The following is a 19,818-nucleotide window of genomic DNA, read 5'->3' on the forward strand; positions in this document are numbered from 1 at the left end:
GAGCTTTCTGTTGCTTTTCCAGGTCAGTGAAACCCCCATTTTTGTGCCTGGTGTTTGGGGACCATATTTCTCTGCAATGGTACCTGGATTGTGGTTGAATGAGGGAGGCCAAAGTGCTACAGGAAAACTGGTGAGTGTTTGGAGCCATGGAACAGGTCTTGGGATACCATCACTGGCAATTCAGACCTGAAACACCTCTGTAAGATCATGGGTTGTACTAGGCTGCTGAAAGCAATTAACAATTAGATGAGTGTTACATCTCTTACATAATGTTAATTTGCATATAGATAGGGGATTACATACAGGGCACGTCTTCCTTTTATGGTGGTGGTGGTGATGGTTATTGTAATTATCTTACAGGCAAATAGGCTTCATTCTTTACTTTAGCAGGAGGCTGAAACAGACTTTGAGATGAAGAAAAATATATGAAGAAATATGAAGAAATAGATATTGTATTATATAGATCAGTTGTGTTCATTTATGACCATAAATGAAAGATGTATGGACAGAATAGTAATACAGCAGCATATTATTCCATCACCTCAGTTCTCTCCTCCCTGCAAAGAGTCTAACACTACTAGGTTAATCTAATTTGCCAACAAAAATTAAAGCCAAGTTCATTAAAGAATTAATTTTCTTGTTTACAGCAAGGCAGTCAGAACTAAAACACTGATATCAAATGTAAAGAAAGGCTACAGGTACACAACAGTATTTAGGCTCGAGTCCAAAGGTGTCAGCAAGAGTTTAGTAACCGCTTAACCCTGGAGCTTCTGGGGCTCCCTGTGGCATCTGGCCCAACCTGTGGAAACACTGGCTGCTCTCAGGGCTGAACTGCAGGGACTCTGGAGAGGCTGCAGGAGACAGGCCCAGGCCTGTGGGTGTCCTCTTGGAAAGTCCCAAGTGCAGGTGGGTTTGGTCTGTCACCAATTGCAGCTGTAATCGCTCCCTGACTCAGCACCACCCACCTCTTTAAAAGCCTGGAGATGGGAGTACATGGCCAGGAAATGCATTGGGGCATCACTGCATTTATACATTCCATATGGAACAGTCACTGAATGAGAGGCACAAAATCCTCCTGGATGGGAAAGCCTGGACACACCCCAAACTGAGCTGTGAATGGGGATCCCTTCTGTGCTCCCTCCTTGGCCACGTCAACCTGACATTCCTCTGTGTCACAGCTTCAGTGGCACAGTCATTCCTCCTCCTGCAGCCTGTCTTTCCACCCCACCTCCAGCCCATCCTTAGCCTTGTGGCTAAAAACTGCTTTTGCAGCAGATGGGATGTGTATGCTTTAAATTTTTCAAGTTGAGACTGGGCTAGAACCAAAAAGTGTCCCATTTTACAAATAACTGCTACAACCAGACATAAAATGAAACAATATCTATATAAAATAATAAACATATGCTCATAACACCACTATTTTCCAAGCAAAATGGCAAATCTTGTGTGTTGCTTTGCAAGAACACTTTTGAGAGGGAAGGTTCTGTGTGCTGAATCCCAAGCAGGTAAATACACTTACCTAAGCTCCAGACAGGATACAGCCAGTCAGTAGTTTTTCTTGGCTGGTTCACAGTGCTTCCACACTTAAAATGTACAATGAGAGTTAGGGCTTTTCAAAAAGATGATTTTTAAAATCCTTTCCTTTCTTGTACCAGAGAACAAGACATTTCTGAATCATTAAAGAAATCACTGGAAAAAATGAATGGTCTTGTTAGGACCCATAGCAAAAGTCAGTTTGAAGTACTGTTAGGAATATCAGGGAAAGTGTCTTATTAAAGCACTCCTGGAATATCCCTTGTGATTTTCTTGAGGTGTTATGAACAGAAAACACACAGGGAGCCATGGGAGGAGACAGTGCCATGTGCACTGTGCAGGGTACATTGCATTTATTATCTCTGTCATTTCAAAGCTCCTGCTTCCTCACACCTAAAGTTTTCTGAAAACAAACAAAAAATAAAGACACATTTAGGGATTGTTTCCATTGCTTGATCAATGCCCCAAGGTGAATTTTTTCCATAAAATTTGAAGTCTGATCAAACATCTTAAAAGTAAAACTGATACAGTTCCCTTTAAAAAGCTCTATTTTTTTTTTTTGATACAGCTGCAAAAGAAATCAGTTGGATTTTGAAAACTGTTTTAGATAGAGTGCAAATGAAGAATTAAGAAGTCCCTCATTCTGAAAATTCTTGTTTAGCTGTATATTCAATGGGGTTTTACACTGTATTTTCAAAATTTATAAAAAGAAAGATACTGCACAACAGAGACAAAGGATGGCATGACATCATTACAAACTGTGAAATAAAAAATAGCAGAAAAGGGTTTCTAGATGCATCCCTCATGTGGCCATGGCTTGAATTAAGGGCATTTAAGTATCAAACTTCATAACTCCTGTAGCAGTTTTGTGTAACAGTGTTTTCATAGCACACACCTATATGTGATACTCATTTACAGATTTAATTCTGAATTTAGGAGCTGCCCTTGTGTTCTGAAGAGATGATGCAGGATTGCAGAGTTCAGGCCTGAGCTGTGTTTCTGGTGCATTCTGGTTTGAACTCTGTCTTCGATGCCAATCTCAGGAATTATTTTCTTTGCTATGTTCCCATGTGTGTATGTTTCATTATGGTTCAGGACTATGGTTCATGCTGTTAAAGATTAAATACTAATGTGATTTGCTGCCAATAAGTATTGCCAAATACACTCAGTGCTCTTGAGTAGCTCTAGTTTTGCCTCCTTAGCTTTTACTGTCATCTCTGATGGGATATTACCAAGAGGCCACAAAACCTGCTGAATTATTGTCTTAAAAGCCCATATTATTCTATCTGATACTTTGTTTTGTGAGTAATGGTAACCACTCTGGAGTGGAAGGACAAGCTGATTTATAAATTCAGTATAAGGCAGAGCTTATATTGATCTTCTTTTATAGCAGTAATTGTTTCTCAGGGTATACATTTTGTTTCCTGCAATGAATGTATGAAGCATCTATCAGGATGACAACACACCTCGTGTTTTATCATAACAGTGTGATAGAGAAAGATGTAGGGATTTGGGCCAAGAAGATGCTTCTGGTGGAATTCCAATGAGGATATCCATGCAGAATGGGAGAGACAAGAGGACATGCTCTCAGGGAGTGGTGGACAGGAAAAAAGTCATCCTTACACCTTGCTCTCCTGACTGAGGAGCTGCATGCTTAGATTTTGGCCTGGGTTTGGTGCAAAGTTGGTTGTTTTTCTTACTGTTCATATGCCAAATCCTGAATGTCAGTGGGAGTTTTGCCATTGGCTTCTCTACGTCTAGGATTTAACACTTCATGTGTAATTTAGAAGCTCTTTTGTCTCTTTTAGAGCTATGATACTGCCTTTCCCTTTTCCAGGACTGAATTTTTAAGATGTAATCATCCCCAAAATGTTGGTTTTCTCTTTTTCAGATCGATCATGTGGTGCAAGGCCATGTCGCCTTTCCGGAATTAGAGGCAAAAGCTGCAGCCAGGTCACTGTTTTCTTCCTTTATCACATCCCTGCCTTACAAACTGATGCACACTGTATTCCCAGTAGTGTCCTCATTCTGAATCAGGGGAATTAACAGTCTGGTAGTGGGCTGGAAGTATTTATGAAGACTTTCCAGGTGATTGCTCAAAAAGAAAAAGGTTTAAACTCCCCTCAGATACCTTTGGCATATCTAAGTAATGATATTAACTTTTTGCTTTTCAGCTTTTCTATCCAGGCCAGGGTATTTCTTGATTCCATAGCACCAGCCCTGTTCAGCAGATCTCCATGCCTTGGGCTAACAATGTGTCTTAATTTGTAGGTGAAACAATTAAGGTCTAAGGAGGAGATATGGCTTAATTAGGAATATATTACTCAGTATTTTTGAAACAGTCATCTAAAGGAAGTATAGCCACTGTATGAGAAACTCCTGCATGGCAGCACAAATAGAACAGAGAAACCCAGGATGGATTTTCAGACAAAATGTAAAATGGAGGGGTGACTTGGAGGTAACTCCAGGATTCCTTGAACCAGAGGCTGTGTGTGATGTGGAATTTGAGCTTGTTCTGCTTTAGAAGTGGATGAAGACAGTTCAGACACTTCTGTCAGGCCTGGACTTTCTCAAGCTTTTTTGGCTTGGATTCATGCTAAGAGGGTTCACATCACTCCCAGAGAGGTCTCAGCTGAACAGCTGGGCACGTTGGATGAAAATGTGATTCTCTTTTAATGTCTTTTTCCTCCTTAGATTAAAGAAAAAAAACAGCAAACTTGGCATTTTCCCTTCAGTTTCTCCCTTTGGTCTGAGAGCAGGGTCAGTCTTGATAGATGGATTAAGCACGTGTAGTTACAGAGTTAGTTTCAGTCCTCCCCGGGGAGATAAAGCCCTACCTGGTTTCTCTGGATGACCCTTCCTTGCCTTGCAGGGCCCACTGCCTTGCTTGTTTGTTAAGAACTTGACCAGGATTCCCAGAAATGTATTGGACTTCATTCAATATGAAACAGATTCATGCTTCCTAGAATTCTCTTTGTTGTTCTCTGCAAAAGGAAATCAGGAAATAAATGCATCTGTGTATGTTTGGAATAAAGATTGAACTGGGTCCTTTTCAAAATTCTGGCTTTCAGGCCATTTTTCCAGTGCCCCTATTTGAAGCACAAACATAAGACAAACAGTTTAGTCTGTAATGCCAGGATAAACCATTTTTTTTTGTGCTGGAAAAATGCCTCTTGAGTAGCCTACTTGTGTCTTCTGGGTCTGATGCTGAGCTGACTGACCACAGCTAATGCCACAGTGCAAAAACTGAGACTGTGATGTGAACAGGACACTAAACACAGAATATTGGGAGTAGAACTCCATATTATCCAAGGGTATGGTGTCATAACTTTGGATTTGAGTCTCCTGCAGTTAGTAAAATGGAGAATAGCACTGATAGTAAGAGTTGTAATGTTTTATAAAAAGAGTGGTAATATTTTATGAAGTTAATTTGCTCAATGGTATTTTTGTAATGCTTTCCAGATATCACTTTCCTAATGAAACATTGGTATAGCTATAAATTTACGAAACAAATCTCATATCAATTCTCTCATCCTCTTTCTCCCCGTCCTTCTCAAATATTTGTTAAATTTGAAGAATTTAATTTGAACAACCAAAAATCAAGAACTTTGAAATTTGAACTTATTTTTCCTCCTTATTTTTTCCTATTTTTACATGGTTCACAAACTTCAGCCTCATCAGAGGTGCAAGTAGCAGCTGCTATTGGTCCAAACTCTGGATAATGTTTTACTTCCATTAAGTCATATAATTAATACACAGAATCCCAGACTGGTTTGGGTTGGAAGGGACCTGAGAGCCCATCCAGTCCCACCCCCTGCCATGGGCAGGGACACCTTCCACTGTCCCAGGTTGCTCCAACCTGGCTTTGGACACTTCCAGGGATCCAGGGGCAGCCACAGCTTCTCTGGGCACCCTGTGCCAGGGCCTCCCCACCCTCACAGGGAGGAATTACTTCCCAGTATCCCATCTAGCCCTGCCCTCTGGCAGTTTGAAGCCATTCCCTATGTCTCCAGGCCCTTGTAGTTGTCTCTCTCCATCTTTCTTGTAGGTTCCCTTCAAACATGGTATCTTGTTTTGGAGGGCTATTGGTGATGATAAATTATTTCACTGGAATTCTCAGCAGAATAGTTCAGAGAATTTGGTTTATTATTCTCTGTGTGGGTGTAGGAATTTGAATCCTGTTCAGCCATTCCAAATAGCCATAGAAAGGAAACCAAATGAGAGTTCCATACTTTGGTGTGCAATTCCATGCTGCCTTTGCTTCCCATACTAGGTGCAGTGCAGTGAAGAGTTAAGCACATGCATGTGTAGCTCATTAAAAAAAGAACATCAGAGGTCACAAATCCGTGCCTCTTGCTTGCTGCTGCTTATCAACTCCTTCTGCTTCCCCAAACCTGTCCTCCCTTTCTGCTGATGCTGCTAAGAAGCAGGTTTGGAGCTGCAGGTCCCTGCTGAGCAGCTGATCTCAGGAGTTTCCCTGTGCAAACTCTCCTTTGCCCACACCAGAGCAGATTTGCAGCTGTGTTTAGCACTGGTGCAGAGATTTGTGGTGACTCGTTAGGGCATGAGAGGCTCAGACAACCAGCTCTGACCACTGCTGCTGAAGGCCAGGCTTGTGCAACCCTCCCAGTCCTATTCCTGGGTTCTTTTTTCACCCTTCTTTTACTGGAAGTGGAGAGGGTTGGATTACAGGAGGATTTTTCTGGACAATTTAAATTTAGCATTTGGTCAATCTGATGGGCAAAATCTGTGAGCACCAAAACTTGGGGTTTTTCAGGCAATTCAGTGAGTAGCAGAAATTGCTGTGATATATCACTTTTGCTCTTCATCCTACACCTTGTGTACATCTGACATTTAGTCATCACTGCTCTGTTAAATTCTGTACAGGTAGATTAGAGTAGAAAATTTTTAAAAATTAAAGAATATGATAATTTTTGCTTTTAAGTTTAAATAATTCTGTTTTCTAGAGTGACCATTTCTAATCTCTGGAGAAGAAAAGCGCCTAACTGACAGCAAAGTTTCTATGTCCTTTGGCACTTGGTGAAGTGATGTTTCAGGGCAGAATTCCCTTTCCTATAGATGTCAATATCATTTCCCCATCTAAAGAGAGGTCTCCTGAAAAGAAAGCATTGAAGTTAACACACACGGGATCTATCAGCAATTCTGGGATCTTTCTAGCAGAACATAATAATCATATTTGGCAGTTTTCTGTAACTCTAGATGGTTTAGAACCTTTTTTTTTCAATTTAGAAATCTAGAATTTTTAGATTTTTTTCCCTGAAAGATATCTGATGGCATCTTCCATGATTCCTGAACAGATTAAACACCATCCTCTGGTTGCTTTCTGAAGTCGTGTCCCAAGTATGAACATAACTCTGAGCAGACTTGCATTGATTTCTTATTCTCTGCTTTCAGCACAGTTCCTTTTTCATGGCAACAGCTCCTGCTCAGCTCTGCAGGTCAGAGGCAGCTGCCACTGATACCTTCTCATAGAACTGAAGACAAAAAGCTCCAGGAGCTGGTGGTGTTAATACTGTGTTAAACCCAAAGGTGGTAAACCAGGAACTGGCAAGTGTTTGAAGGATTATGCTGGTCACTCAGTCCAAATGTAGTGCCTTGAACCTTTATCTATATTAGGAAAAAAAAGGTGAAAAGGTGTGGAAAAAAGTGTAATTCCAAGGTTATGTGGATTTTAAGCGTATTTGGCTCAACTTCAGCCTCCTTTTGTTCAGTGCTTGTGTTCTGACAGAGCTGCACAAATGGCTAATCCTTGTGAGAGCTATCAACCAGGATAGAGATGAGAAAGAAGCTGGGATGTCTGGTGGGTCTGTGGTTGAGTGAAGCTTTCCTTTTTTATCCTTCCCAACAGTCAAGCCATGACTGAGACTGGAATTAAAATGACTTTATCCTTAGCATGTACTGCCTGTAGTAGAGTCTTTAGGGATGGAGAAAACAGGGCCACTTTTACAACAACGGGAAGAAAGTGATGGTGACCTCCAAATTATCATAATTCAGGTCCAGGAAGACACATAAAGTACATTTTAAAGGACGTGAATAAGGATGTAAATTAGTTATTTTAATGTCTTCCAAGTGTACTTCATTTTGAATGATACCCTCTGATAGTGTACACATGGTAAGGTATAATTGAAAAAACATGCAGCTGAATGGTTGAATGCAAAGTATAAATATACAGCTGCTAGTGGGTCAGAAGTCAAACTAGTAAAGCATATGCCAAATTCCCTTAGGGATCTCATTAGTGCATGATTGAATATACATGTAGAGGCTAAATGAATATCAGTGTTTGGGTCTGCAGTGGATGAGACAATGACTAATCAATTGTAATTAGGGTTAGATGCTATTATTGACCCACATGTCTAGAATTAAATGCCCCACTTGGAGATTTCCAAGGAGTTGGAAAATATATATGGGTTTGTTTGTGATAGGATGAGAGTTTGAAAAAAAATATTCGGAGTGTAATTGCAACATTTTTAAAATGGAATGTCACTAGAGTCATTGCAAGCCAAGGCACTGAAGAATTCACCATTAGTCCTAAGTCCAGGAAAAAAGTCTGTTGGATATTGTGGAGTTGGGTGTAGCATCTGAACTTAGATACAGTCATATTTAGGCCCATGTTGAGCTCCTCCCTAAAATAGCAGCCACTCACTTTCTCTCCTCCACCCTTAGTGCTGCATTTTAATCATAACACACATTGAAATAATTATGGCTTAAAAAAGGAAAGCTGTACATCCAGCACTATTGATTAATCAGAGAAATTTTTAAACATTTGCACAGGAATTTGGTTTTCATTTCTGTCTGGAATCCTCCTACTCCTCCCTCTCAGCTGTGGGAGAGGAGCAGCAGCAGCCCCCAAATCTCAAACAGCTCTGGGGACCCTTAGGAGTCAGTGGACAAACTCAAGGTCACATTATCTCCCCTCATCCCGGGAAATTCAGGAATTCTGATGGCCTGTTGAGCACACGGGCACAGAGACATCCCTGCAGTGCCATGGCCTTGGCAGGCAGTGGGATTTTGCTGTGCTTTGATGGGGTTCCTGCATTTGATGGTAGTACAAATGTTTTATGTTTGATGAATAACCTCCCCCCTCTTTTCCCAACTTGTTTTTCTTGCAGTGCTCACAGTATATATACATACTTGAACAGTCACCTGGATCTGATTAAGAAATCTTTGCCTGTGGGTTTCCTCACTGTTGATTTACATGTTTGGCCAGATTTCCATGGTAACAGATCTCCCTTAACAGATCTGACACTAAAGGGCATGGTAAGAAACAGCCTGTCTTTGCAAAAAGGTCAATACAGGGTAAAAAAAAAAAAAAAAGGCAGTTTGGAAGGAGCTTTTCTTCAATTTTGAGCGTACTCCTCCTTAGCTATTTACACTATCCCAAAGGATTTGGGTTCCTTGCTGCATTGCTGATGTTTCAGTAGAAAACCAGAGATCACTGTACTTGAGATATTACTACAGCCCCATTAATTTTCTAAAAACACGAGGAATGCTGTGTGTGTCCCAGTACCTTTCCTAGGAATCACATTTCACAGCCCTTGCTGTTGTTATCTCACCTGTGTACCAAATTCTGCGTATTTGTTGCGATGAGTTTCAACACAAATTTGGGTAGACCTGTCTGGGAAAGGAATTAATTACTCTGATGGTAGGTGGTTGATTTAGACAGCTTTTCAGCCCATCTTTCAGAGTTTGGGTGTTCCTCTTCATGGAATTTACAGTGGTAGATCAGCTCACTCACAAGCCAGGGCTGTGCAGAACTGTAACAGAAGGGTATCGTAAGGGTATAATTTGGTGATACCAAAATACCTGGTGATTAATGTAAAAATCTCCTTCAAAATGGCAAATTGTCCTTCAAGTGAGCCTCTCAAGCTACTCACCAGCACCAAAATCTGCTGTATTTAAGGCTGAGACAAGAAAGGCATAAGCACTGCAGCATGTTTTAAGCCACAAATGAGGGAAACATAAAAAGTACCTATATATTTTTAGATCCTAATAAAACCTCCATTATTTTATGAAAGAATTATATGCTGCAGCAGAATCAGAATTTCCTTGGTATGATGGCTGTATGCAAATACTGGTAATAGCAACCCATTTTTTCTGTCACAATTATGTCTGCGTTCAGGTCTTGCCTGATATTAATCCAGAGTAACTACAGTGCAGTATTGATTTATGTCACAGCAAAGGAGGTTAAGATACAGTATTTAATTATTAATTGTGTTTCAGTGCTAGGGTGCTTGAGAGGGAGGGGGAGAAATGCTTTTAAAAAGTTATTTTTATGTAATAGCATCTTCATATTATTACATTAAATACATTCACGAGCAATATCTGAGTCATAACATAAAACTGTCAGAGTTAATCTATCTCTAATCCCATACAATATGCTGTTTGTTCTTTATTTCTTCACAAGGGGCAAGGATAATTTATGTGGTTCTTCCCCAGACCAGGAATAACATGTTTAACATAACATTATGTGTACAGCTCACAGGAGTAAGGCTTGGAGTTAGCACTTAGAACTTGTTACAACAAGAAGCCATAGAAAATAATGGAGTTTTACTTTGACTGGGTTTTTACATCTTCTTTTTGATCTTTGCACAGGTTGTTGGACTAACATTGTCTCGGGGTCTGGATGAACTTGCCCTTATCTACTTGGCCACGATCCAAGCCATTGCTGTAAGACATTTTTAGTGCATAAAAGAAGAAATTAATTGTCTCGTGTTCTGTGGCAGACTGATCGTTCCCTTCTGCTAACCAGATTTCTAATAATACATGAGTTCACTTAATGAGCTTCTTAAAGGTGCAAGATACTGTTTGCCCACATTGGTGACCACTCCCAACTGGTGGGTAATCCACAGACTGTGGGGAAGATGTTCCCCTAAAAAATCTTGTCCTTATGGCAATTCTGTAAGCAGAGCTTTTGCCTCTGGTGCAGATGTGAGGGAGGAGGCTGACAGTACAAGGAGCAGTGTTAACATCCCAGCTGTCTAGAGAGAGGCTGAGAGAGGGGGAGAAAAGCTGTGGCAATTGTACAAAGGGTACCCTGCGCTGCCCTGAAAAGCCTCAGCTTCAGATTGTTCCCATATCCATGGATTTGCCCTGCCTGCCCAGTGGGTGAGGCAGAGCTCTGTGCCAGGCTGAGCAGGGGAGGGGCTGTGGTTCAGACCCACCAGGGCAGATCTTCCCCCCTCGTGTCCCTGCCCCAAGGGAGCAGTCCCAGCCCGTGGCCCTGGTTGGATAAGCAGGCAGGGCAGGGAGGCTGGGAATGTCCCTCCCGTTTGCCAGCACGTGGAGATGGGGAATTTTATCGGAATGCCTTTCTTCCTGCCCTGTCTCGAACCCAGGATTTCCAGTTCTTGAGAAGTTTTGAGGTGAAACCCTGGCTCATAGGAGTGGTTTGGAAAGCCTGGCTCAGGGTGTTTCCAGTGGGACGTGCTGTCCCCAGCCCTCTCGTGACCAAAATCCTCATCTCTTTAGCATCCTTTCTGTCAATTTTTTATTTTTATTTTTTTTTAAGTTTGTTGAACTTGAGGTGTTTTTGCAAAACATGAACAGTCTGATGAATTGGGGAGTTTTCCTGACAAAACTCTGCTCAGCTGGAAAACTTCCAAACTCCTCTCCTGGTTAAACAACAACTTTTCTAGGCTGGGTCAGCCATCTGGGATGGAGAGGGTGGGCGGCTGCTGTAAATTTACTGGGAATTGTACATCTTATGTGTTAACCCTCCCTCTTCAGCAAATAACGAGAATTTAACCCCAGCCTGGGATTCATTGTTGTGAGTTTGGAGCCTTTTGCAGATGAATGTAGCTGGGTTATACCTGATGCTTCAGTATAATCCCACCATTGAAAGAAGAATGTGGAGGAGAGGTTAAACAATGCCAGGGACTGATCCTGCCCCTGAAAGGAACTTCCCAGTCTGGAACAGGTGCCCTGTGATTATCTCATGCTAACGAAGTGGAAACCTTCTCTGCTGGAAATCCTGGGAAAGTCACCTATTATCTCATTATATGATACAGCTCCAACTTTATTGTAAAACACAAATACTGTCTTGAACAGTAAATTCAGCAGCTGCATATCTTTTGGAGAGCTGATTGGGCTGATTTGATGTAAAAAGGCCATATTGTAGTTTTCTTTTCACTGTAAATTAAGGGAAATTATTTTTTCCCCCAAAGCATTATTGAAACAGTAACTAAAAAGTAGACAGAGAACATTGGTTTTGACTAGATATATTTACTAATAGCTAATGGGGTACCTAGGAAATTAAATTTTCACTCCCAATTTTAGCTTCACTTTTATTGAAGGAAACAGTTGTAGTAATCCTGTACCATTAGCTGTCTTCAATGGGTGCAAGATAAACTTTAAACCTATGTAAAAATCTTGTACAAAGTGTAGGCCTGCCCACAGAATGTTAATCTCTAGTTTTCTTTTCAGCAGGAGATGCTTTTTCCTTTTTATATAAAATTTGCATTTGAAGCCCCTCAATTTGCATTTTCTCCAATCCAGGATTAAATTAGTTCCCCCCCACCCACAGTGAAATAAGTCTGGCTTTAATTTAAATTGCTGTGTGAATACAATTTTCCAGGCAGGTAAACACAAAATAATTTTCACAGCATGTTCTTTCTCAGGGTCTTTGACGTGTGTATGTTGTGAGAGAAGTTGTTAATAAATTTGAATTTCAGAAGCAGTGAAAGAGAATCTCCCTTTAACTATTCACTGCAAAATGCAGTGCAACAGTTGGATGGATGAGAACATGATCAGAGATGTAATTGTGGCTGTCCAGCCTGTTCTGAGCAGACAGACTCCTTTTGGAGCACTTTATTTTTCCATAATGAAAATCGGGGCTGTGCGATGTGGAAATCAGCCCTCTGTGTCAATAGGGAAGCGATGGATTCAGTCAGCTGGGGCTGGGGCTGCTCAGGTTCCTCTGAACTGCTTGTCTAAAAACCAAAATACATTGGAAGGCATGTCCAGAATAGTGCTGGGCATTCACTGTGGATGTCTTCAGCCTGGTGGAATCGTGCAAGTCCATTTTTCGGTAGCTTTTATTTGAAGAGGGGTTTGTTGCAGCTGCAGCCCTCTTAATGAACTGGAGCATGGCCTAAAGAAAACTTAAATAACAGTTCATGAAAACTCTGACCAGATTGAGTTTTGTGGGGAATCTGCCTACAAAGAGTCAGCCTGGGCAACGTTTTGCCTTGAATATGACATTTTGTCAAGTCTGAGCTTCAAACTTCCAAGGTATCATAAAGAGCTAGGAATTATTTTTGGTCAAACAGTTTGTCAAAGAAACAGAAAATATTCTTGCAAAAGGGAAATAGGGAGAAGGTTGACTTCAGTGAGGAGGGAAGCAAAGCAAATAAAAAGAGAAAAGATTTTTTTTGGAAATGGCAAAGCATTTACTTCTGTCATTCTGATGTGAGTTTCTCAGAATGGAGACTGTAAACGAAAAGTTTAAAATATGCCTGCATTCAAGATATTTCAATTAACCCAGCCATGAAGTGGAACTTTTTTTTTTGCATAGGGCAAAGGCCAAGAGAAATAGTTAAGCCAATACAAAATTCTTCAGGTTTTCCTTTTTGCTGAAAAGACAGAAAACACAGTTTTTTATTTGCTGTTCTCTTTTTGTTCTGTTTTGCTATTTGGCTTCAGAACTGAAACCTCTTTACTGAGATGGATTTTCAGATGCTGTTGCACAAAGCAAAGAGAAGGTTTTGGTGGGGATGTCTTTGCCATGCAGGTGTAGTTCTGCTCCTGTGGCTGCTCTCCTGTGCTCATCTGGTTCTGTTTCTTCCCTTCTTTTTGAAGTTAGGAACAAGACATATTTTGGAGGTGATGCAGGCTGCAGGACATGACATCACCACGCTGTTCCTGTGTGGTGGGCTGAGCAAGAACCCTCTCTTTGTGCAGATGCACGCTGACATTACTGGTAAGCTTGGGGAAGTGCAGGGAAAGGAGGCTAAATACTTTTATTTTAAGTGTCTAAGTCCTTTGTCTTTGGAAGAATAAAGACTTCCTTTATATAGAGCTGTATTTTGCTGCATGGCCAAAAAAGTGTGCAATAAAATATTCTATTGGCTTCATCCTATTTGACTTGTGACACTTCCTGCTCCTGCTGGGCATTGTATCCATTCTATAGAACAATTCTTTCCTGAATTGCTTCCATGTCTGTGTCACTGATGTGGTTCAGGGGACGTCATCTGCATCCTTGCTCCTGCCAGGTGTTGCACTTGGTTTTGTACAGCTCCTGGTGGGTGGAAGGCCCTGGGTGTGTGTTGCACTACAAGAGGAGCTCTCAGGCCCCCATGGTATTTTTGGTCTCCCTTCAGCTTGTGTGTGTTGGACATCTCAGCACACCTGCAAGTCAGTTGAATATACTTCAAAGAATGTGGAAAAAACAACAAAATTTAGTGTAAAGGCCTTCAGAGAAGCATTGAATGATGTGTGTTTTGGGTGTATTTCAAATTAAGATCAGTTAAGCTGTCATGAATGAAGTTTAAGGCCTACATTTGGGGTGTTAGGTCTGGAGATCTGACTTGCTCTGACATCAAACCACACTTTATAACCCTGATGCAGGAAGGAACATGAAAATGTGCTTTATGTACTTCTCTGAGAAGAAAACAGAGATGGACAAGCAAAAAGTATAATGCCTGTTGACCTTAAAATTCACTAAATATATTGTAGTCAAAGTGATGCTTTGTGAAAAATGATGTTAAGTCCTGGCCTTTCCTTCAAGAACTCAAAATGTTTTAGGTGAATTTCAGCTACATGTAGAGTTGGGCTGCTGGGTTGTGATGTGTAAAAGAAAAGATCTGTGAAAAGGTATTCTGATTAAAATGTAATCACAAGTTCTTTGACTGTAACTAATGGCCAAGTATAATTCAGTACAAAAAGGCCTTTTTGCAGTCTGGAGTTCTCCCCCATTTGTAAAATCAGTGACTGACAAGGGATGTCAGAGTTCATCTGACTGAAATGCTCTTGGTTGTGTTGAACTCATTAGAGCCTATCAGATAAAATAACTAACATTCCAGGATCAATCCCCCATTCTTTCCTGAAAAGAAAAAAATCTGAATATATTATTGTTAGCTACAAATGCCCATGACTCAGCCATGCAGACATCCAATAGATAATTCCACAGGCCACTTAAAAAGTATCTTGATCTTTTTGTTTGCCTGGTAAGAATTCCGTATTCATTCTGACGATGCGGGAAATGGGCAGTAAATTTTAGAGCACACTGAAAATTGCTCACTGACGCCTGGCAAAGAGCCATGGAGCTTTGAGCTTCAGCTTAAGATTTGCTGTTCCAAGCTGACCCAAGTCCTGAACTGTGCTTCAGCTGAACTGGAGGAATGCTCAGGTGACAGAGCAAACTTTGCATCATGTAACTGGATGCCTGGTGTGAGGGGAATTGGCTTTGTGTCAGTAATTACTTTTTATATTAATAATTTCATTTCTCATTTTGCAAAGTGTGCATTTGCCTTTTTCCTCTATAGGAGTTGTTTATGGCTCACTTTAGGTCTTCACCCAAATTTCAGCTCCTCCTAATCTTACAGCTGGCTCTCAGGAGCAGCATTTTTTGGGGCATAATATCCTGGAGACTGTTCTGAGCAGGAATGTGTGCTCCCACCCCTGTGTTTGCATCATCGTTCACTGAATGACATTATCTCAGTGCTGGAAATGGAGACACATGCCCAATACTGCAGGAATATTTAATTTTTCAGCTTAGTGAGGATAAGCATCTGAAGTGCAGCTAGAAAAGTATTTATTTATGCTGTTGGTTTAGATTTTTCAGGAGAATTAAGAAAGCAGGCTGATTTTTATTAGTTTTTTTTAGCCTTTTCCTGCCTTTCTTTACAGTAGTGAAACAGGTCTTAGAAAATTCTGCATAAACCAAGGGAAAGTATGTTCACTATAGTACCCCTGGGTGATGAAACGCTAATTTTTAATTCTACTTCAGAATATATATTGTTTGCTTGTTCTTCCAGTGTTTTAATTTGGTTTTCGAGTATCTTGCACAATTTGGAAGACAAGATTTCTCTTATTATTTCATACATAGCTTGAGAAAGTTTACTACTCATATTTTCATGTCTTCCAGCAAAACCAGGCTGGCTTTGTTGGCTGTATGTTTAAAACCAAACACAAACAATCTTTTTTTGTTTGTTGCAAAAGAAATAAAAAGGAGACCGCCTTGTTTTCCCCTCCAGGTCAACTTTTAATAGGCACGTGGGTTTGGAGGGTGTGGGTAACAGGTTTATACCAAGCCCTTTGAGTGAGATAAAAAGCCAGTGTCAAAGATCTGGGGGGTTGGGGTTTTTTGTGTGCTTTATGTTCTGCATTAATATTTTGCTAAAATGATTTTATTTAAATGCTGCATTTTTCTTGGAGCCTGGAACCACAGAGCAGAGAGATTTACATTAATCTACAGCAGGATGTAGCTCTGAATGGGGTTTTGAGGAATGGTTTTCAAGCCCTTTTTGATTCCTTTTTTGTTTGTCTTTTTTGGTTTTAATTATTTATGGAGCTGCTGTGTTCCCTAACAGAGGCCTGGCTCTTACCTTTGCAGGCAAGCCTGTTGTGCTGTCCAAAGAAGTGGAGTCTGTTTTGGTGGGTGCTGCTATTCTTGGAGCTTGTGCTTCTGGGGATTTTGCATCTATCCAGGTATGCAGTACCTGATTTTATGTCATTTTTTGTTCAATTTTAATGTTTTTTGTTCAGTTTTAATGTGTTTTACACCTTGACTTTTGGCACCACGCACAGACCTTAATCCAAGTGGAAAAGTTTGTCCCTTCTGCAGAGCCAGACAAGAGCCAGCATTGCTTTCTCTCCACCCTCTGTGTAACTCCAGATGTTACTTAGGTGCACTGAGGATTAATTTGTCTTTGGACTATGGGGACATGTGTAGAAGCTGCTGTGTATGAAGTTAGCCCAGTAATTTTACAGACAGAACAGGGAATTTGGCAAGGCTCTGATCCTGCATGAGGGTCACACTTTCATCTCAGTTACATTTGTCCTACTTTCCTTCCTTCATATTGAGGAATGTTAAACATAAGAAGCACCATAGCATTATTTATGCAGTAAAAAATAACACTTCTTAGCTCTTGTCTTGCTTCCAGTGAATGCAGAGTTAATAATGAGGATGGAATTTCATGTTCATTCATGTTATTTCAGTCCATTAACAGCTGCAAAAGTAGCAGTGAGGCTTTTCTTTTCAGTGGATCAGTCAAAGCATGACTTAGCTGCATTTATACAAACAACAGTGGCATCAGAAACCCAAAGAAGGGTCTGATTGTCCCAAATCTTGCCTGTTTTCCCACCTGGCAATCCCATAAGCCATGTCCTCTCCTCATGCTGCACAAGGACACTGAAGAGCACAATGCAGTTGGACAGAATGATTTATCAGGATGGTCCCTAATACATTTGTTTCATTTTTCTTTATAACATCGAGCACAGATTTTTGTAGATGAATTTTTGCACAAAAGCTGATCTGAACATACTTTGTGAATAGGGAGGTCAGCTCCCTGACCTGATTAAATTGGTGCAGTTCCACTGGAATCAATAAACAGCTCAACATAAGCCGAGGAGCTGGGCTGTGCTTGGCACTTCTCCAAATGGGAATATTCTACAGTGCTATGTAGGTTAGCAGGAAGAGCAGTTTCCTTTCATAAGAATGTTTCCATTAAAATGAATCCCATTGCAGCAAATACAGACTGCAACATGTATGTCTGTGTGTAGTAGTTCCAGTGCTTGTAAGGAGACCTTGCTCTGATAAGTGGAATTTCAGTAGCAGCTTTCGGTGACAGGACTTCATATTTAATTCTTACTCTTCTGTTAATCTTCTGCCTTCAAACACATATTTCATTCCAAGTCTAGGATGTTTTCCACTGCTGTACAGTAACTGAAGGTCTCAAAACTGATTTTATTAAGTCTGTTTTTATCAACATTAGAAAAAGCTAATGCTGTGAAGTTTTCTGTGTTGCATTTTATTCAATTTTTGTGTATTCACTTACCTTTAGTTTTTAACCCTGCCCTGTTATATAAAAATATTTCAGAGGAATATCCAGTAATTTCAGAACAGATATGAATATTTTAAAAATAATTTAGCTACATGAGATCACAAAGGAGAGACTGAATACATTTATTTTAGGGACAGGGAAGTGTAAATGTGTATCTACCATTGCAGTTCAATAACCTCCCTGACATTTATTTTTGTAGCACATCTTCCAAAACAACCTTTTCTTAGAGGTGATGCTGCAAACATTCAGCATCTTTGTAGACTTTGCAAATACAGGTTATTACCTCTCCTCTAATAGATGGTTTGTGCTTAATTACAGTGCTTTCCAAAGCTCTTTGTTTGCTCAGTGTAATAGTAAAGGAGAAAACTGTGGGTTTTTTACAACCTCTCTCCTTATGTCTATGGGTTTTTGAGGGGATTTTTTACTGTATTTTTCCCAGTCGCTGGTCACATTTCTCAGAACAATTTTTGGACATTTCCACTCAGTGTCAGAATCAGAATGTTTAAAAGCTCCCTGGTTTTTATGGGTTGGCTGTTCTCCACTTTCTAAAACTCAAGCAGTTTTAGGACAGCTTGGAAGTAGCACCCAAATCTGGATCCTTCAAAATCACTTTTGCCACTCTTAGTCCAGCTTTACCATGCTCTGCTGACAGGAGCATTGGCTGCTGCCAGACAGTGAAACCCACCCAGGGATGCTGAATCTGAGGGAATGTGCATCCTGTAGGGATTTGGGGCATGGGGCAGCCAGGTCAGAGCAGCTGCCTTGCTCAGAATCTGGACGCAAAGGCAAGATCCTCAAACTCTACCAGGACATCCTGTTCAGCAGAGGAAAGACAAGATGGGTCATCTAGGGAAGAGCCAACTCTATGGTAACCTTATGGAGTAATCAGAGTTAGGCTTTATTTAACTTAACAGGTAAGAAATGCCTTGGAACTGGGTGGTATTTCCTGGGGTAGGGCTGTGGCTGTGGTGGTTGCTGTACTCTCATCCTCCTGCACAGTCCTGGTGCTTAGTCCTGTGGTGTCCCATCGTTGGGGCTTGCAGATGGGGAAGCACCTGCTTCAGAGGATGGTTTTTCCAAGGACAGGCAGTCACTCACCACACGTGGCTGGTGATGCTTCCAGCCAGAAGCACACATGGGACAGCAGGAGCCTCACCCTGACCTGTCTTGGGCAGTGGGTCATAGTGGCTGGAACACTAAAGAGCTTGTCCTTTATTCTCTCAAGTTTATTCTCAAAGAAACAAGCAGCAACATGCCTCCTGTCTCTTCTCCCTTCCCATACTACAGCTCTTTGAACAATTCAGCATTTTGCTCTAATCCTCAACTTTCACGTATTTTTCTTCATATTTCAAGTGATTGGTGCAAGTTTTCCCATGCTTTCTGCTGAATACATATGTATTAGCACCAAAATTCTCAGTGTGCTGAGCCTTTATGGAGAAGCCTTGGTAATGAAGGTTAACACAAAAGCTGTGACCAGACAGGTTAATTTGCAAGCTCCTAGTGTGGATTGAAAAGTTCAAGCCCCTTGAAGCTGCAATTTCATCTTTAGGTAATTCTATCAAGGGAAGATTTATAACCTCCATCTCTCAGGCCTGGTCACCATATGTTGTTGCTTCAAAGAATGTTGACTTCCCTATTTTCCTCTTCATTTACTCTCCCTGCATTTTTCTCTGCTGTGGTAAAACAATTGGTCTATCCAAAAAGAAAAAAAAACATTCAGTGTGGTGAGTTCTTCCCCATTTCATCTCTTGGTTATTTAGTCTCTAGAAACTCCAGAAAGGGGAGAAAATCCTCTGAATTCCTTCTTGGTTTATCTTTTAATTTGCCCCTACAAATGCTGCACACTTTTTCTCTGAGTGGTTTTGTGGGAGCTCTAACACAGCCTGGCTGGGCCCCAGCAGACAGTGCTGTGTAAAACAGTGTGGCATAAAGATTTTTGAAATATAGACTGTATTTTTGGGGGTTGGATTTTTGAAATACGTGCTGCATTGAATGAAATAACCTTAACATTGCTAGCTTAGATGGGTCAATTTATTGGTTCTAGCCATTCCTTTCATGCTGAGCAGCAGGATCCTGCTTTTCTATGGGATTGTTTCTATAGTAAAATTATAGTTTCCGGTTTAGCCAGCCAGCAATTCCTTCTCAGTAAAAATGTTCAATAAATAAATGTCAAAGTTTCCAGTATATCCTCATTACTCTGCCCCACTCGTACGTAATTGAAAATGGGAAGAAGGTGCTGTTTGATTTGGCAGTCATCCAGCTA

General features: G+C 40.8%; 1 protein-coding gene across 4 annotated transcripts in view; it reads left to right on the top strand.

The window, feature by feature from the left end:
- The window catches only part of FGGY (FGGY carbohydrate kinase domain containing), a 129,227-nt gene that overhangs the window by 85,906 nt on the left and 23,503 nt on the right, over positions 1-19,818 (top strand). For all 4 annotated transcript variants that reach the window (XM_069023541.1, XM_069023539.1, XM_069023540.1 and 1 more), the window contains 6 exons: positions 23-130; positions 3,425-3,486; positions 8,664-8,811; positions 10,147-10,221; positions 13,351-13,471; positions 16,106-16,200. In XM_069023541.1, the coding sequence (XP_068879642.1) occupies positions 23-130; positions 3,425-3,486; positions 8,664-8,811; positions 10,147-10,221; positions 13,351-13,471; positions 16,106-16,200 (609 nt within the window). The remainder of the gene's footprint in view (positions 1-22; positions 131-3,424; positions 3,487-8,663; positions 8,812-10,146; positions 10,222-13,350; positions 13,472-16,105; positions 16,201-19,818) is intronic.

Source organism: Aphelocoma coerulescens, chromosome 8 (genome assembly GCF_041296385.1).
Source record: "Aphelocoma coerulescens isolate FSJ_1873_10779 chromosome 8, UR_Acoe_1.0, whole genome shotgun sequence".
Classification (NCBI taxonomy): Eukaryota; Metazoa; Chordata; class Aves; order Passeriformes; family Corvidae; genus Aphelocoma; species Aphelocoma coerulescens.